A 15,827-nucleotide genomic window follows, 5' to 3' on the forward strand; every position below is an offset into this window, starting at 1 on the left:
CAATGCACCTCAGAAGGAAGAAGCAGGAATAAAGAAATGATAGACTGGCACTGCATGTGAATGATGCCCCAGCTTCCCAGTTACTAACAGGTGGGAAAGGCATCCTGTCCTGGATCAGTATCGTAACAAAGAAAGCATGCCAGTGACATCACGTGCTGTCTGTCACAGCACTGTGGCACACTACAGGTGCAATAAATTCTAACAGCCCCTAAGTCTCCTCTCCTGGGGAAGGAAAACACCCCCCCACTGTCAGCCTGCCACTATGCCTGCTTAGACCTCATGGCTTCCCATCCCCTTCCACGGCGGGGATGGGCCCTGAGGGAGGACACAGCACAGTGTGACGTCAGTGTTTCTATTGCCGCGATTGTGCACTGCCAGCACAGGCCTCTGCAGCACCCCCTGCTCTGGTAAGGAGATCCTTGTTTGATCAAGTTGCTGGTGGTGGCTGCAGTGCTACATCACCTGCTGACTGCCAGGGGCTGCTGTGGCCATGCATTGATCGCTACAGCAAGAGCTCAGGCAGCAATCTGTATGGCAAGAAAGCCACTTCAGCACATCTGAAAACGTTGGGAGAGCACAAACAGCATGCAAACAACCAAATATGAAAAGGGAAGCACAGGATATGAAAACCCAAGGTACTGTTTAAGCACAAACAGAAGCAACTTTTAACCATCTGTAGTTGGCTCCTGAAACGGAACATTTCTTTACAAACTGCTGTGATGCCAGTTAAAGGCACGTGTTCTTTTATCATATTAGGCATCAAAGATCAGGGCTTAGACTTTCCACTGACCACTGAACAATCCCTTCCCTAGAACTCAGCACGCTCAGAAGAGCCGGACTGCCAGATAAGGAACTCCAGCCGTAGAAGATTAACAAAATATAAATAAATCAAAATGTTTCTTATGTCTAAGAAAAGCTTCAGAAAGCTGTTGTGTGGCACTGACATCTCTGTATAATTCAACAGTGTGAGATGAAAACTTCAAGAAAACTTACAGTTTAATAAATCTGTTTTAAATCACAAGAGAATGATTAACTTATGTTCACAGCATGTAATACCAAGACTATCTGCAGGGAAGGAAGACTTCCCCCATCCACCCAAAAAGTGCTGAGAAAGGCGCTCAGACAAGGTATTATTCCCCATGTTGGATATTCAGCTTCATTTAAGCTATTTTATTTCAGAAAACACTATTAGCAGATCTGAAAAGTTTACTCTGAAAAAATGATCACAATATAGATCTGTTACATTAATTTTGAAGACAGAGCAGCAGCAGCACAGATATTTTTAGTTTAAATTCAGAAAAAAATCTCTATTTCATTTAAAACGAAAGTGACCTTTTTCATTAGAGAAATTATGTGGAAATAGGGGGAAAGAAATTTTTGCACCACTTTTTTCTAATAGGAATTGAGACTGCAGAATCATACGTGAAGTTATAGTTGATTTGAATGAAAAATGCATAAAATTAATTGCAAACTATAACATGCAATTAATTTCTTATGAATTGTTTGTAATTTTGTTCCTTCATACATATTTGTTGCTCACATCATAAAAAAGCAGATAGGTGTCATCACATTCGCTGCTATTCCAGGCACATTGACTGATAATCCTTTTATAACAGACTCAAACTGCCCTAAAAATATTTATGCTTCTTCTCTGCACTGAAGTCACTTGACAACCTCATCAGTCCATTTCTTCATTCATTCTCAACTGAACAGTTCCATTTCCATGGAGTTATTCTTACACCAGCACACTTGAGAGCTCTGATTTACCATCTCCACAAGGTCTGCTTTAGAAAGGACCTGCCTGAAAGATGTCTCTTGGTAAGGTGCCAAAGCTGATAGTGCACAGCAGTGGGTACTGCTGTGGGCCTGGAGCTGAGAAAGACATTTTCCTAAAAATGTGCTTGGTTTTGGTTGGTTGGTTTGCTGTTTTTGTTTTGTTTTAATTTTTGGTTGCGCATCTGATGGAAGAATCCTGTAAAAGTAAAGGAGCTTAATCCAAACTCCTGCTTGAAGCAGGATCCAGTTATCTGAGGCTGCTGAGGACCATGCTCAGGGCAGAGTCAGTATCTCCAGCCTCTGGGCATCCTGTTCCAGTACTCATCCATTTACAGAAATCTCTTCTGTGTCAGAATGGATGCAGATGTTGAACAGGCTCTTAGGTGGCTCTTACTGCAATTCTAATAATTTGTGACAGGAAATGATTGGGGGTTTCATTTTAAAGCTTAAGGAGTAAATCAAGCAATAAAATTAAAGTGCAAATTAATAGCTGACCGTTATTACTGAATTGAACTAATTAATATCAATAATTATCAATATTCTATAGTTTTGCTGCAGCACAAGTGCTATTTAAGCAATATGCTTATTCATTGTACCAATAGTAATTAACAATAAAACAACATCTAGGGAGAGAGTTTACAAATGGCTAGCAAATTAACAAATTTAGATCTTAACTCTTTAATAAGGAATGTGACATCATTGTCTTAAAAGACACAAATCATAAACTATGGGATTTTTTGAGGCATTATTAATAATTCTCTAATTTGTTTTGCTTAATGAAATTACAAAGTAATTTAAATTAAAGAAAAGCATTGATTGCAATGGATTTAAGAGCCTGTTTATTTGCATTCAAATATACATTTAGTTATTATATTCATAAATAAAGACGAACTGCCATCCCAAATGAGGAAAATAAAAGACTAAAGATTTGAATAACATGACATTAAATCTAGCATTAAAATTGATTACCTATCCCTGAATGCTTCAGAAGTGAGAAGACATTCATAATTTAAATGTCCACTGTGGTAGTTACAGAGTATTTATAATTTATGGTGTTCTCTCCTCTAAGTAGATTTCAAAAACAAAATAGCAGTTCCTCATGGGAACAACCATCTAATCAACATAAAGAGAGTGCACAGACACTACTGATAAACTGTCAGCACCACTACAAACATGCTTTTGCATTGCCCAAACTTCTAAACATCCATTTAAGGGGAAACAGTGAACACTCTGGGCAGGAACAAGGTGGTCCAAAATACACAGCTGAAAAGCAGTTCCTCTTTTGCTAAGATTTTGCCACACATACATTAAGAAATTTCATTCATTTTCACAGCTGCCTAAAGCTGTACAGATGGAACACACTTGTAAGAAGAGGGGAGTCTCTGGGACCAGTCTGCAGTGCAACCTGCATTGTGGGCGGTCCTGCCAAGGTATAAGGAACTGCCAGCCAGCAATTTAAACACACTTCTGTGGTCATCATCTACAGGAACTGCAGAGCAGTCAGAATTTCCAGCAAGGAACCCACACTTGCTCCTCTTTCCCATCACCCAGCCTTAGCTCCCAAGACCTATTGACTCCTTGGCAGGCAGATTGTCAGTCACAGGTGACCATGTGCTTATGAAAGTTGTGGGGAGCTCCCAAGCAGCGTTTAGAAACCAGAGCTTTCAGTGCCTCAGCTGGCACATTCAGATCTCTACTTGAGGCAGCAACAAATAGGTATGATAGGGGATGAAAGAACCACAGTTGGAGAGACTGTAATTTGCACTTCTGCTGGCTTGTCACAATGTCACTGTTAGTTCAACACTGCTCTTCAGCAGACATGTTATGTGATCACTGGATGTTAATGGCAATCTCTGGGAACAGCAGGGATGCTCATAATGATCATAAGGTGATTATAAATACAGAGTGACTTCAGACACAAGAGCTGTGTTGTGTACTTACTGGAGGCGCATGTACTTGTGTTATTCTTAACTGGTTTTCCAAATCTTGAACTTTATTTTTCAGTTCTGCATTTTCAGTTTCTAATTCTTGAATCTACAAAGCAAGTGGTTATTCAACAGCTATTGGGATCGTCATGGATTTCAACAACAGCATCCACTGAGCATAAGTTTCACCAGAGATCTGGTGATTTAGAATCAAGGTTGAACTTGTTATCTGACTACAAAAAATAATTAAATTTCAGTATCCTCAATATTTCAACCTTGCTTTTTAGTGTCCTTGCAAGACAGCAAAACATAAAATACTTTTTAACACTTTTTTTTCAGTCTTCTTTTGTTACATTAGCAATCTGAGAATAATGCTGGAAATTATGCTTTCATAAAAAGCAGATAATACAAATACAGCAGCATGTACTTTTATCTCTTAAAAAGAAGAACATAATTCAGAACTTACTCTTTTCTGTAAACCTGCAATTTGTTTCCTTGTTTCAACATCTTTTCCTCCGGATTCCAGAAATTTCCTGTAAGCTAAGTCAAATGCTTGACCAATTGTTAAAGTTATCTCTTCTGCCTTTACATAAAACATAAGACTGAAATTAGTACATTAGGACAAAATACTTTACACCAAAGGCTTTGCCCCATCCACCATGAAGCTGACACTACCAAGGAGCACGACAAGCACCCTTCAGCAAAATACCTTGGCAAAACGCAATGAAAGAACATAAAAATACTTTGGATAAAGGAGGGAGACTGGACAGCATAAATTATGTATTCAGTTTCCATAAGCACAGATACCATGCTGCACCATGGCTTTTCCAGATGATTTCTAAAGCAAATACAGCCTGTTAAATCATTAAATAAATTCTTTTAGATGTAATGAAATAATGCTTTCATGCTAATGGATATTTTGACCCCTATTGATTTTAAATCTGGATTTCAACACTTATTTTTTCAAGTACTATAAAATCTCGCTCAGGATACTGCGTTAAGTATTTATCCGCACAATTATTTCCAACTACATAAATCCAGAAATAAAAGAATCCAAACAACACCCAAACCAGAAATTGCATTTGTATGTGCAAAATATATCCTATGTTGTGTTTATACAGTCAATGCAGAATATCTATTTCAAAAATGATGGGGGTAAAATAAGCCTACAGGAAGCTGATGGAGGACACCAAGGTTTCAGAAAAAAGTGATACCAAAGCAGGACCAATAAAAGGTGAACATATGGATACACCACTTGTTTAGGACTTTAGCAGAGAAAGTAAATACAGTAAGGAATAACTGTTCTGTCTCAGACACCAGAGAATGTCAGTGCTTGGTGCAATGAGTTGTCTGGGAGTGCTTTGTGGGGTTAAACTTGGGAGATGGGGCCGGGAAGGGGGATGAAAAAAGAAGGGAGAACCTTGTGGTGATAAAATTATAAAAACCCCAAAAAACAAATAACACACAAAAAACCCCAACACTAAAAACCAGAGACAGACACATCAGCAGAAGAGCCTGCAAGGGTATCTCAGCCCCAGAGTTGCAGTAATCTCTGCAAACAGCTGCGCAAACACCTCAAGCCTGGTGGGGTGGAGCCTGTTCTCCCAGAGTATTGCAGATGCTTCCCCCAGGATATTGAGCTGGGCAATAAGAGAAATTATCCCAGAACACCACCTCAGATCATTGAAGAGAGAGACTTTTCCTTAATTTAATGCATCTAAGTTACAAGACACCATGTTGCCATGAAAAATTATGTCCCCATGGCTGTGTGTCTGTAATTAACCATTCCCACCTCATCTCAAGGCAGACCATCAGCAGAACCTCAAGCCCTGCAGAGCGTCCCGCATACTTACACACTTTTCACTGTCAAACACGTAGCACAGATGCTTATTTGATTCTGAGTCTTTGCATATGAAAGTAAATATTCTCTTGTCAGTTTTGTCATCAGCACAAAAGGATATCCTGTGGAGCTGACAGTTGTGCTGGACCTCCTGCAAACAAACAGAAAGATAATTTTTAAGAAATTACTACACTCGCTTAGGATAAAGATGCACAAAGGAAAGCTCTGGATTTCCTCATAAGAGCAGGAAAGCTGCAGTAACATTTTTGAATGCCTTACTGTACATGAGAGCACCCAAAAATGTACTTGTAGTGTAACAGAATTAAGCAAACTCATCTCCTAAAAAATGCTCCTGTTTTTACTGAATGTAAACAGGAAGTTTTTATTTGAACAGCATTTATCTGGAAGTGTTTATTTGGACAGTAATTTCTGTTCTAGAAAATTGATTTTACTATTGCCTTGCATCCCTCTGTACTTTATTTAGGGCCTGATTATGTAAAATAATCTGTTCTTTTTCCAGGTGCACAATATCTTTAAATTTCATCATCTCTGAAGGTTTGTTAAAATGGATTTACTGAAATGAGTCCTTACTTTGCTACAGTAAATACAGAAAACAGAAATAAAATGGCTTTGGTAACCAAATAAAGAGAAATAAACCTGACATACAAATAATTTCTTACTTGAGGTGCCACACAAGCAGCTTTTAAGCATTATTATTTGTATATTTTTGCTACTGTATTTCACTTTCCATTAAAAAGCAAGTTACAGCTATATAAAAAGTTGCAATGGCAATGCTCTTCAGCTGAACAAGCTTGACAAGACTGAAATAAACTATCTCAACTATTTTTTTTTGTTGTTTTTCTTCAACAAGTCTCTTCTTGGTATTTTATTTTATTTGGCTTATTACATGGGAAAGCAGTATTTGCTTTAAAGGAAAATATGTCGTTTAGATGTGAACTATTATCTATTAAAAAAGAAAGTCTCTGTGTAGCACTGGGGTTCCCAGCTTGCTGTAAGCCCATAAACGAGGCCACGCTCCCTCTGTACACAACCACATATCCAAAAAATGCACCCTATGGGCAATCTTTTCCCCTTGCCCCAGCTGAGTTCATTTTCTCAGTCTTTACAGCTGTTCTTCTGAGTACTCCATTTCTCCCATGGTCCAAATCTCTGTCCTGTTGTAGCTTTTCAACACACAGAAATAATGACGTGTGCTCTCCCTGGCACTGTGAGGTTTACAGATCCATATAACTATTTTATATCATTTAAGGACAGAACCACAGTTCTATAATCCTTTTTTTTGAGTGCCAAGTATAGAATCAGGTCCTGATGTATGAGCTGGCCTCTTGTTCCTACTGCCATTAATAGTCACTATGTGACTGAAAACCAATATTCCTCTGTAACATAACTTAAGTGCTTTGTTTCAAAAACACACTGCAAAAGAGACTTTAATTAGTGCTGATAACATGAAATTGAATTTCCTAAAGCACTTATAAACTGTGCAAAAAGAAGGAAAACTTGATTCAAATTTACATGCAGCTACAAGAAACTAAGTGGGGGAGATAAAAAGACTCCTCACAGTTGATTACTACTCGAGTTGTAATAACAACATTGCTGAGAGATTAGAATGTTCCTACTCCCCCAGGAACATATATCCCACAGCTTTCTGTTAATCTCTGCAGGAAATCTAAGATCTTTTGGCACTTCAAACTGTTATTTTAAAACAGTTTTTGCCAGGATATGGGGTTTAGCACCCCTGTCTGCCCTACAGCATAAGGAAGATGCAAAAACTCCAAATAAAGTTGACATTCTTGTCCCCTCTCCTAATGTAAGAACTGTTGAGCTCTGGTTGTGTCAAGAGTCTGAAGCAAAAATGGGCTGCAAGCAGCTGCAGCTTTAAACTACAGCTACCATTTGAGAAAAGGCAGTGCCTGAGTGCAGCAATTACTCCACAATGAAGAAACAGGAACAAAAGTTTCTTTCAAATTCAATATTCAACATATGTACGGAAAGGTTTTTATCATCCAAACTGTTAACATTTATTTAGCACATTGTTTTTGTCTTCCTCAAAGTCTAAAAGTCCTGCTGTGAAAGGATTAAGAAAATTTAATACCACATTAAATACAGTCTGCCTTCAGGACTATCATGTGCCTTCCTGGGAAGATGTCACCCAGATGTTGTAAAAAACCATGGTATTTTAGAAGATCTTTTTTGTTATAATACCTTAAAAAATATAAAACAATAAAAACATTAAAAATAGTGAAACAAATATTTACTAGTTTCGCATGAAAGAAACACATCTAAGTTTCTTACCTTTGTTTTTGGATCTAGAATTTTTACACCATAGATTGAGATTTGTAACTCAACTTTGGGTGTCTTTTGGCCTTCAGATTTCTTGATGTGTCTTGCAAACTGAAACATGAAAAACAACAGCAATCACATTAATAGTAAATTTATTTGTTTTTATTAATTCTCATTTTCTCTCAACTCCCTCCACATTAAGTTGTTTCCTTCCTTCTTCAAAAAGCTTCCCATAAACAACACCAACCATTCTCAGAGTCTCAGCTGGGCACAGACCAGCATTTCTAACTTCACACTACAGAATGCTCCTAAAATTCAGGAAAAAGTATTTTAACATTACTTAGCATGTTCCCCGGTAACTTTTATCTGCTTTTTATGCACTTAATTGCAGCTTTTGCATGAGATTTCTATGAAAGCAGCAGGAACATGAACACTTTCAGTTTAGCAGCTGCCTGGTTGTTGAGCAAGGAACATCAGTGGGTTTTCCACACCCCACTATTTCTACACTCACTTCCATACTCGTGCATGGAGGGTACTTCCAGATGCTCCTTTAAGTTGTTTTAAACAGGGTCAGTTTGAAAGCACTGCAGTTGTCAACACCTAAGAGGTACTTGATCTATTTTATTCTCAGAATCTATCTGCCAGCAGCCCACTGGATGATGGCTAGATAGCACTTTATATGACTGGGTTGGGTAATGTCTCCTATTCAATATGTTTTCCATCTTTTTCCATCTCATTTTCTAGACGTTAGACTTACCTTTCTCTCTTTCTCTCATGAATACTGCCTATAAAATCAGCACAGTATCTCAAATTTGCTCCTGCATGACAGTTAAGGAGTGCCCTAAATTTGGGTACCTTTCTTAGGAAATATAGGATTGCTCCGTATTTTGCTCCATTACCAGAGCAAAATGTTGCCCTTTTTCTCTCGAGTCTTTGATAGCCTAGAATGGTATTTTCAAATGCATAAATAAGGAGGATGATCCACTAAAGGCCAGGAGTTGGAGTCTATGCTTCAGAGCTCTGTTTGAACACATCATCCTCAACATTCCCATTCAAGAATAAACTGGGTGCATAACTCCCCATCAGTACAAATACTCTGTGTCAGAAGTCAGTGGGGACAGTGGCTTTTAGTGCCATCAAGAGTCTAGGATGTCACCAAGGGTGCTGTCCTACCAGACCTGGAAGACATAAGCCTGAATTGCCTTGTGAGAGTGAAGTGCTCAGCTGTAGCCAATTGACACCTCTCCCACAAATCCTTAAAAACTCTGATTACAATTAATTATTCATTTAAGTGATAGCTCAGGGTTTGGATTTTTGCTCTGATCCTTTTCCAACTAGTACTTGGAAAATCTTCCCATAACACAACTGCTTTACACAGTATGACTGTCAATCTCTTACTTAATTTTGCTTATAGGCAGCTTCATTCATGGCAAATTATTAACTAGTTTGGAGAACCACACTAAAAGCACAAAAACCTGTTTTTCCCTTCCTCCCAATTTTATTCCTCATTTTGAAGGTATACTTGTTGGACATTTAATAGCTAAACAATTTATAATTAATCCTACTAACTTCACACAGTAACAGGACTTACCCAGACACTTCATTACTGATTAATGCATCCCAATAGCTGATAAATATCACACACTTGGTAAAACAAACAGCACCCTCCCACCCCAAAAAACCCAAACAACAATCCCCATGAAACCACTCTGTGCCATTCTCAAAACCAACTCTTAAATCTAAATACCCATTTTGCATTTCAACATCTAGGACTGTTACAGTCACTGGCCAAATGTTTTATAAAGGTTCATACAAGATGACTTACTAATGAAAACCAACTAGCTGAAAGTCAAGAAAATATAATTTCTAGTCTGCCTCTTCAGCATCATGTATATGCCTCTTGCAACATCCTTTTCACATCTGCCTATTTAACTTCAAGCCCATGTCTTGCATATATAAACTTGTAATACACATTAATCCCTGTATTGTGCCATTCCATATGCACATTTTAATTTTTTTAAAAGACATTTTATAGAAAATTAAATTTTAGAAATCATAATTGCTGGTTTACAGCATTCTGGCCAACAACATTTCTTGACTTTAGAGGACAATTCAAATTCACTACAGAGAAAAAGCATTTTTTTCTTTAATAAAAATCACTCATTGAGCCCCACAAAATCTGTCCTAAATTTTATACTGCAAATTTAAGCTATTTAAGTCTGTGCTTAAATAGGAAAAAGATAGGCCAATCATTGCCTTATTAGCACAGACTGTTTTTCTCCAAGATGAATATAAAACGCCGACTGTCTTTAGACCATTTTCAGATCATACATTTATTCATTACCTGCACCCCACCAGCTTTCCTCTCTGATTTGTAATTTCCTGATGTCCCTTCATTGAATGGGACTTTGACGACATATGTGATCCCTTTTTTCACTGCTCTGCACTTTGCCAGGTTAAATGGAATGACCACAAAGCCCACAGATCACCTGGGCAGTTTGGACAATCTCAATTCCCAACGTACTCGATGGTGCCCAGAAAGACACCCATGGAACAGACAACCCTGGGGCACACCTCAACTTGAAACAGTCTGGAACTTGGGCAAATCCTGACCTTTGGAAATGTCCCTTTGCAAACCAGTCATGCACAAGTATTTCTGTGCAGTAGTGAAGGGAAAGAACAAATAATATTTGATTTTACTGAGTTAAACTCATGGTATATATTGAGAATGATGATGGAATGCTTGATTTTCCAATGGCAATCATCTCAGAGTCTCAAACAACAGCTACAACATGAAAAAGTTGTAGTTTTTAAAGAAAAGAAGTTTTAAAGAGAAAGGTTTTAAAGTAAGCAATGTGAACAACTTGCACAAGTTTTAGAACAGCTGGCCAAAGCTTGCTCCAAGAAGTCATGAAGACTTACAACACTGAGGAAGTTCCAGAAGGCAGTTCTGTGCCAATTCTAAAAAAAGGGTAAACAAACTGACCGTATCACATCTCCATTCTCAAAAAGCATAAATCCAATTCAAGAAATAAAGAATTCAAGTGAGACGAAATTAATGACGATCAATATTTTACAAAAAATGCAGCTTGTCCAAGTAGACAAAGCATCTGCATTTTGTATGCCATTATATTTAAGAAAGTGAATCAATAGAAACAAAGTATGAGTTAAGTTAGTTACATTAGTCTCCAGATGCAGTTATAAACAGGAAATTGTCATTGGGAAGATATGTTTCTAATGTATTCCAGCAGGGTTTATTTCTCAAGCATGAAATTTCTTAAGCATTGAACAATGACCAGGAGAAAAATAATTACTGATAAAATCTACAGGCACAAAAAATAAGAGGGGAAAAAAATGGGAGAAAAATAACTAATAACCTGAAATCTAAAAATCATTACAGAGGAAGTTTTCAGACCACAAAGGCTGATGAAGGGGCCAATAACAGAGAGACTCCTCATCAACCAGAACACCACAGACTGGTATCCCAACAGAATCTGTTGTTTTCCTACAGGCAACCCTGCAAATCCCACATGTGGCAACAAACTTTGATTCTTGGGAGACATCCCTGTGAGGATGGGATTAATGAAGTCTTGATAACATGGCAGGCCTTCCCCTAACTGTGGACCTTCTCATGAAACTAAATATGGGAAAATATTTCAAAGAGATCCTTAAGATGACAACAATGGCCGCACTGCATCAGCTGCTTGGGAGAAAACACTCAAATTTTATCTTCTGAGAGTTTCAATTACAGAAGGATGTTGACAAAAAGGAGAAAATAAAATCACAGGATATTTACCAAAGTTAGCAGAGGGCTGGAAAACCCACTTCAAGAAACCCCATCAAATCAAAACCAGGCTAATGGCGAAAGAAACCAATGACAAAAGAACCCCTTCAATACAGACATCCAGACAAATGAGCTTTTTAATCAAAGGTTTACTGGGAACAGTGACTGAACAGCACACAAAGATTAACTCAGAAGATCTGTGGCAGTTTCTTTCTTAGCATTTTTCCTGCCCGCTGTCCTGTGCAATAACAGATAACACACAGATACTGATCAGCAATTTCTTTTATATCTGATGCTCTCCAGAATGCCACGTTCAGACACCTCCCACACTTGTGCGGGGTTTGAACAGCACATCCCATCACTGAGTCAGGTATCAGGAAATTTTCTTTTCTTTATTTCTACTCACTCCTTCTACCTAAGGAAGACCCCAAGGGAGCTCTGGACCTGGGAGATGTACAGACATTATTTTCTCCTATCAGCACACATTTGAAACACAGTAATATTTGTATCTCACACAATAACATGATTATTTAAGAGGGTAAAAATCTGTAGCCTTCCACTGGCATCAAAATGGAAAATTATGTAAAATTATAATGAATCACAGCATGGCTTGGGAAGAGACATGAAGGGCCAAATTCTTAAGCTCTTAGCTTATACATATAATGTTCTCAGGCACAAACCCCAGCTTTGGTCCAGCTCAGTGGGATGGGCTAGTTTGTGTTCAGCTGCTTCAGAATTAACATTTTATTTTCATGGCATCTTTTAGGGAAAGCAACAGATACAAATAAACCTATTTTCTACAGTTTAACACAGCTTTAAAAATAAAGAAAAATCACCCATATATTTTGTAATTTATTACAGTAGCAGCGAAAATTGGATACTCTAAGAGACTTATTAAATATGATGTGTTTATGCATCAAGTCTTAGCAAACTACAACCAGAAAAAAAATACCATGAGAAAAAAAACAAACATGTTTTCAAAATATCCAGGAACTGGAGCTAAAGAAACAATTGTTAAGACAAATTTTATCTATATATCTATAAGTCAGTTGAAGCTGTGCAATCAAAACTGTGTGTTTCTCTTTAATATTTACATCTCCCTACACAATTTAAGATTTAATTAAAAATACTTGAGACATCAAAAGGGAGATTATTCTGTGATTTGGGTGCCAATCGTCACCCCAGGGAACACAGGTTCAATTCCATTTAATGCAGGCTACCAGTGAGACATCAGATATTGCACTTCACACAGACACCTTAAAAGATCCCTGGTTTAGGGCGGAGTTGTTGGATAAGATGGGAAACATCTTTGTAACCTGACTTGGAGAAGATGCTTTTCCTCTTTTTTTTCATTAAAACATTCATTATAAGGAAAGATGCCTGAAAAAAAACTCATCAGGCCCCATTTTTTTTGCAGTGCCTTCACATTATCTATTGGTCATGTTATGGTCCAAACTCTCATGGACATTTGATGTGGGCACAATGAAATTATGACCTCTGAAAAATAGCTGTCAAGAGGAAGAAAAGGATGAAAAGACCACTGACATGCAAAATTCAAGCTCTCAATAACCATCTGGGTAGAAATGTATTTTGATGGAATATGTTGTATTTTATTTTCCAAACACACACTGGACTGAGAGGAAGGGTATCCATCTACTATCCAGAGTGTGGGAGACAACACAGTGCAGTCTTTTTTCCATTTCTCACTTCCTGAAAGAGTTTTTGTGTTTTGTTTTATTTGAGGGTGGGCTGCTTTGTTGTTGTTTTGCTTTGAATTTTTTTGGTTTTTATTTTGCTTGTTTTTATATTGCTTGGTGGCATGGAGTTTTGGGGCTCTGTTGGGATTTTTTGGTAGTAGGTTTTTGATATTTTTTCTGTTTGGTTGGTTGGTTCGGGTTGATATTTTTTTTTTTTGGAGGGGGGGCGGGGTTTAGTTTTTTTGAGGGGCAGGGTAAACAGGTATTTTCTTATTCAGCTCTTCTCATCTGACTTGCTTTGGCCTTCAGATGTCCTTGACTGGTCCTGAACCACAAATTCCACTTTCTGCAGTACTTCAAAGAGAGCAGTCATGGCTGTAGGGCTTGGCTGGAAATCTCTTTATCCCAATATTAAAGGCTTCTCTGGCTTCCACTCTCTCTCCTTTCAACAACAGATGAAACTGAGCTTTAACACAGAAGGGAGCTCAGAACAACATCCACTGATGGTCCTTTAAGGGCAGCAGCAGGACAGCATCTCTGCATGTGTGGAAGTGTGTGAGCCCTTCACTTTGTGTATCCTTAAGGGTCAAAGACATGATGAAAAATATTTCAAGTGTTTTCAAAGAGATAAATTCTATTTGCATTTTGTCTGGTCATCTCCACTTACAGGAGAAAAGTGGGAGAAAAAAGGATAGTGAATTGAAAGCTGGGTAAGTGAACAGCCTTAAGTTTGGCCCTCACAAAAACGCCCCTTGGCAGACTGTAGAAGGAACAGCCCAAAACTCAGGTATTTATTCTGGTTTCTCCCTAACACTCCTCCATGCAGCTTTCTTACCACTGCTCTGGTTATGTTCCTCCTTCCATCTGTTATGCTGCTCTTTCTACCTGTTCCCACCTCCTGCACTTTATAAGAAGGATCAAATTCATTCCTACAGTCTGATCTACAAGTTATTACCTTCATTAATCAAGGAAAATAATCATTTTGCTTTATAAAATAAATTCTGATTTGACCACATGTAGACATTTGACTCCTGTAGGCATGTTTGGATACGGAATCTGGGTGCCATGTGTTTTAGGTTTTGTTTCGTTCTAGAAATAAGTTTGACCAGAAAACTTGAAGGAAAACATGGTTTGTAATAAATCATGATAATAGTTCACCTTATCTTACAAATTAATATACACATTTTAAAACATTAGTGTCCAACTTTCTTCTTTCTCCTGCAGTACAGCTCCAAGCACTTGGAAAACACAAGAGGAAATCCCACCTAGACAAAACCACAGGAGAATCCTCTACAAAAATTATATAGTTGCTTGAAGAAAACCTATCTTCTAATTGAAACTGTCCCAGAAAAACTGTCAAGAAAATATAAAAGTAGTATTTGGGATAAAAGTACAACGAAGCATCAAAAAAAAAGTTCATCCAAGATATTTTATGTTTCTGTAGAACATCAGCTCCATCTGCTGGGAAAAATCAGTTTGTGGAATGGCAGCTACAGTTTCTGTGCTGGGCAACCCAACTCTTTGTGCTGAGTTAAGGGCTTTTGATTTAAAGGAGTAAACAGTTGTACATCAAATCTTGACTCTGACACAGGTGGATGACATGAGGGCTTAAGAAAAATGCTTTCTGGTGGCAGTAATTCATGGTCTGTATATCACTGTAAGCACATGACTTCAAAAGCTTATTAGAGCGATGCATGTCACTTGTAAAAATAGCTCTGAACATTAAGAAAGTGTCAGTTGTTTTTCTGCTAGCTATTAATTTTAATGAAAAACAAATTATGATTAGTAACACTGCAAACTAAAAGCAAATCCAGATAATTAAAAAATATAAATATGGCATCACAAGCTACATATCGTCTAAAAACTCTCCTACCCCCAAAACCACTTTATATTTCTTTCTATATATAACATTAGTTTTTTAAACTGTTTTAATTGCTTAAAAATTTTCAAGTAGCATTTTCTAAAAAAGAAGCTACAGATGTGTGCTTAATAATAAAATACAGTACCTCTAGGCTTCTCTTCAAAGAATACAGATGCACAACGTAAGTCAGTCTTCAAATGAGTACTCAAATAATTGGGGATTGTTTCAAACATAAGAGCCTTTTATTGCTCTCTGAATTCTGTTCCAAGATTTTTCAAGTCCTTCCGAAAGTCATCTTTATTTACTTTGGAAGTTCTCTAATAAACTTGTGATTAGGTAAGATCACATGCAATACTTGATATCTAAGCTCCAAATTCCAAACTTGAAGGAAATAGTGTAATTCTGGCAGTGACTATTCGGACTTCTATCTCCAAGGTGCTTTACTTGCGGAACGTGTGTAGAAAGAGCAGGTATCTACACACTCCAGTGACACCATGAATATATACACAACATTTCTGGCTCTGCCCACGCTTCTGAGAGCAGTTATTTGAAATCCTTTCTGGAGCTGCTTTCAGAGAAAATTATTTCCATGTGTGAAATCATAGAATTCAACCCACCCAAAGCCTCCAGTGATTAGTGAGAG

General features: G+C 37.7%; 1 protein-coding gene across 7 annotated transcripts in view; it reads right to left on the reverse strand.

Moving 5' to 3' along the window:
* GULP1 (GULP PTB domain containing engulfment adaptor 1) overlaps positions 1-15,827 on the reverse strand; it is a 150,036-nt gene that overhangs the window by 25,503 nt on the left and 108,706 nt on the right. For all 7 annotated transcript variants that reach the window (XM_039554729.1, XM_039554730.1, XM_039554731.1 and 4 more), the window contains 4 exons: positions 7,855-7,953; positions 5,555-5,692; positions 4,168-4,284; positions 3,718-3,810 (listed from right to left, as the gene is read on the reverse strand). In XM_039554729.1, the coding sequence (XP_039410663.1) occupies positions 3,718-3,810; positions 4,168-4,284; positions 5,555-5,692; positions 7,855-7,953 (447 nt within the window). The remainder of the gene's footprint in view (positions 1-3,717; positions 3,811-4,167; positions 4,285-5,554; positions 5,693-7,854; positions 7,954-15,827) is intronic.

The sequence above is a fragment of the Corvus cornix genome, chromosome 7, assembly GCF_000738735.6.
Source record: "Corvus cornix cornix isolate S_Up_H32 chromosome 7, ASM73873v5, whole genome shotgun sequence".
NCBI classification, from domain to species: domain Eukaryota; kingdom Metazoa; phylum Chordata; class Aves; order Passeriformes; family Corvidae; genus Corvus; species Corvus cornix.